This window comes from Austrofundulus limnaeus, unplaced genomic scaffold (genome assembly GCF_001266775.1).
Source record: "Austrofundulus limnaeus strain Quisiro unplaced genomic scaffold, Austrofundulus_limnaeus-1.0 Scaffold116, whole genome shotgun sequence".
Taxonomy (NCBI): Eukaryota; Metazoa; Chordata; class Actinopteri; order Cyprinodontiformes; family Rivulidae; genus Austrofundulus; species Austrofundulus limnaeus.
In genome coordinates, this window is record NW_013952518.1 from 1,445,143 (window position 1) to 1,447,027 (window position 1,885).

The 1,885-nt window shown below is 37.2% G+C and overlaps 1 protein-coding gene across 2 annotated transcripts in view; it reads left to right on the plus strand.

The window, feature by feature from the left end:
* The first annotated feature begins 294 nt into the window (after positions 1-294).
* Positions 295-1,885, plus strand: part of msrb3 (methionine sulfoxide reductase B3) — a 20,554-nt gene continuing 18,963 nt past the window's right edge. The window contains exon 1 of one of the 2 annotated variants that reach the window (XM_014014570.1): positions 295-459. In XM_014014570.1, the coding sequence (XP_013870024.1) occupies positions 379-459 (81 nt within the window). In that variant the 5' untranslated portion in view covers positions 295-378. The remainder of the gene's footprint in view (positions 460-1,885) is intronic. The other variant, XM_014014571.1, reaches the window with a different exon arrangement.

The following is a 1,885-nucleotide window of genomic DNA, read 5'->3' on the forward strand; positions in this document are numbered from 1 at the left end:
GAGATTAATGTCAGAATTCTGAGATTAAAGTCAGAATTCCTTTTTTAATTTTTCAATGGCACTAATCCTCTTCCGTAACTTTTTGCACATGGCCAGGTCTAAGAGGCTTTTAATCTCAGAGAAACTTCCTGGTTGAAGTTTATATTTTATATTATTTATTAAAACCCAACACTTTATTTAGATTTAGGAATGTGGATACTTTTGTATAAATGTACCAAGCTTGTTGCCTTTTATAGCTTTCCACCGGCGCTGATATAAACACAGCGGAAACCAAGCGCGTCCATGACCATAAAAGGAGATGTGCTGGTGCCCTGTCATTCTCCACTTCAGCTCGGTCCGGTTTACAGGGTTCGACTCGTTCTCTTCTAGGTCCATTTGATGTGCCGAACCACGGGGAATATAATCCGTYCACGACCTTTATTTGACAGCTTGGTGTTCGTGTGTCTGCCTCTCTCTCTGGTATGTCGGTGTTTTATTTATTTTCATTTTGAACAGGCAGCAACAAGCCAGCCCTGACGTCAGCTGTTTTTAGTGTCGCGTTTCTAGAGTGTTCTCCTCTCTTGAAACAACTTAAACCATACACATAAAGCAGTTCTGACTTATTTGTTTTAATGCAGAAAGGGTTTAAAGTWGAAAGCAACATTTTGTTTGTTAAATTAGTTTAAGGCGGAAGTGGCTGATTAACAACAGGCGCTATAATAGATCAGCTGGTTCCCTCATTCTTTTTTATAAAACAAATTAGAGCTACATTTGGCTAACAAACTTATCAAAGTACAACAAATCTTGCATTAACTGAAGTAAGCACAGTGCAAAAAGTGACTAAATATAGTTAAAAAAACAGAACTGCCAGGTCATAAAGATGTTATCACAAGTTTAATTTACATGTGAGTCATGATGAGCTTTATTTACATATTTACATTTAAAACATTCCTTTAAGCAGTGGGTCTCAAACCTTTTATCTTCATAGTTTATTTTATAAAACACTGAAATCTTTCYCATGTAATCAATTTGAGTGAAATAAAGTCATTTTCAGGCAAAAGGTCTGACAGTATGGCAAATAATGTATATTTTAAGTTTCAAAGGATCTAGTAGTGATGTAAGTTTTCTAACGTTACATAACAACATTAAAAGGGTTATTTGAAAATAAGTTTTATGTGGCTAAAAATACTTCAACATGAAATAACCATACTAGGTAATAATATAAGCAAACTAGAAAACAGATTGAATGCAAAAACCATTATTTTTTTTATACTTTTGTTAATTCCTTTGATCACAGTTGCATCAGTCTGGTTCCAAATATAAACACATCCTAAAGACCTTTTTTAATTTATCTAATCCCATATGCAGATTTCAAAAACAAGACTCACAGAGTTTTTGAAGAAAAACACCTTCCTGCTGTTAAAGGAGGGGTATATGCAAAACMGACATTTTAAGAGCTTCATGTTGTAATGTCGTTCCTCATTAGAAACAGTGTTGCTTTGAGAAATCCTTCAATCTCCTGTGATAACCTTGTGAAGCTGCCTAAACGATTACTGGTACAAAGCTCCGCCTGTTTACACAAAGCTCCTCCCTGGAGCTCAAGTCTACAGTGGAGCTCCCGCCTCACCGAGCAGCCCTCCAAGGCATTGTTGTGATGATGTGCTGAAGTGGGAGTGTTGGAAATGGTAGGCAGCAGAAACAAATCGATTTAGCATGAACTCGTTTAAATTAAACGCAGTTGCTGTGTGTCATCATCGATTAGTCCTGGCTACCTGTTTGTGCTGGTCTGTGAAGTGGGTGGTCCCACAGATCAAATGACATCACTTCCTGTGTAGGGCTGTGTATTGGCAAGAATTTGGCGATACGATACATATCATGACAGAGGGGTCACAATACGATATATCCC